The sequence below is a fragment of the Mycetomoellerius zeteki genome, unplaced genomic scaffold (genome assembly GCF_001594055.1).
Source record: "Mycetomoellerius zeteki isolate Tzet28-1 unplaced genomic scaffold, Tzet1.0 scaffold1238, whole genome shotgun sequence".
Classification (NCBI taxonomy): domain Eukaryota; kingdom Metazoa; phylum Arthropoda; class Insecta; order Hymenoptera; family Formicidae; genus Mycetomoellerius; species Mycetomoellerius zeteki.
This window is the reverse complement of record NW_017256167.1, coordinates 20,794-22,471: the sequence shown is the minus strand read 5'-3', so window position 1 is coordinate 22,471 and position 1,678 is coordinate 20,794. Positions and strand designations below refer to the sequence as shown.

Genomic DNA, 1,678 nt, shown 5'->3' with positions numbered 1-1,678 from the left:
CGTACCTTAATACTTTTATGAACAGAATAATAAGATGAATCAATTGGTGGAAAAAAACACATAGTTGCTTTAAAAAAATATTTATGCAAAATGGATAATTTTTTAAATAAGCAACTATGTGTTTTTTTCCCACCAATTGATTCATCTTATTATTCTGTTCATAAAAGTATTAAGGTACGATTATCAAAAAATTAATAGTTTACGAATTATTTAATATTTTATATCAATATGTGCCACATTGAAATATAAAATATCTCGTAAACTATTGGTTTTTTGATATCGCTACCTTAATACTTTTATTATATATGCAGAATAATTAGAGGAATCATATTATGTAAAAAAATTCATATAATTCCATTTAAAAAAATGATCATGACCTTCAAATAACCTTGAAATCGAGTTCAAGGTCAAGGTCCTCGGCACCATTAGGTGACCCCCTCTGTCCCCTTCAACTTTTGTCTGGACCATTTTTCTCTATCTCGCTTAGATTCCGAGAAATTCAGGTTGGGAGATTAAAATGGCCCACCGTGTATAATTATTAGTATAAGAAACTTAAGTTTGGAAAATTAAAATATGTAATTATATGTACTTATCAATATAAGAAAACAAATTAATTTTTTTAAAGTAAAAATGTATATTTTTATATTTGCCGTATAACAAATCAAACCCACCACAAAGACTCCTTATAAATCAAAAGAATCAGGAAAGAGCAATGGGCAATAGGAGTCAAAACGCGGAAGAGGTTGCGCAAATAATACGACTATGAAGCGTAAAAAACTTCTTTATTTGATAAAGCTAAACAGCGCATTTATCAAATAAAGATGTTTTTTTACGCTTCATAGTCGTATTATTTGCGCAACATCTTCCGCGTTTTGACTCCTATTGCCCATGCTCTTTCCTGATTCTTTTTATATTTGATTGAAAATTATAAAGATATGTAGTACTATATTAGAATTCTTAAAAAATTTATGTGATTTTTTTTAACTTTAAAACTAATTAAAGTATCTACGAACTACAATACATTGTCTCTGATCCTTCTACTTTCTACTAAATTATCAAAATGGACAATTACGTTGTTGTTTCTAATATTTTCAATGTTTGGTATGTCGAAATCATTCTCGGGCAATCTATACTAAATGCAAAGGTGTAAAATCGCACAAGCAACTACTATCACTCCTACATTATAAGGGCTATATCGTAGTCCCCTCTCTCCTAGAAGGCAACGAAATCTGGCTTTGAATACACCAATGCAACATTCTACACGACTTCTTGCAGAACAATGCCTTCTTGTGTACCAATCTTCAGGAGATCCAGCTACACTATCTAAAATTGGTGTTAGAAGCCATGGTTGTGATGGATAACCTGAATCTCCTAATAACCAAGATGAATGATCTCCTCTTTCTTTTTAAAAAACATCTTTTTAAGTGTCTGTAAATATTGGAATTTCTTCATATGTATGAATCGTGTATTGCTTCTGCATATTGGGCATTAATATTAGTAATTTTTAAGTTGGAATCACAAATCTGTAAAATAATGAAGTTTAATAAAAAATATTTGATATGAAATATTTACAATAATAAAATATTTATATATGATAAAAAATTTATTTATAAAATATATTTATAAAAAATTTACAGTAAAATATTTACAATTTGTACATTTTTTGAATGAAATCCTT

General features: G+C 28.4%; 1 protein-coding gene across 1 annotated transcript in view; it reads left to right on the top strand.

Moving 5' to 3' along the window:
- The window catches only part of LOC108731291 (fatty acid synthase), a gene marked incomplete at its 5' end in the record, with an annotated part of 7,000 nt that extends 5,639 nt beyond the window's left edge, over positions 1-1,361 (top strand). Inside the window, one exon of the mRNA XM_018461544.1 lies at positions 1,276-1,361. Coding sequence (XP_018317046.1) covers positions 1,276-1,361 — 86 coding nt within the window. The remainder of the gene's footprint in view (positions 1-1,275) is intronic.
- Between the last annotated feature and the right edge of the window lie 317 nt (positions 1,362-1,678).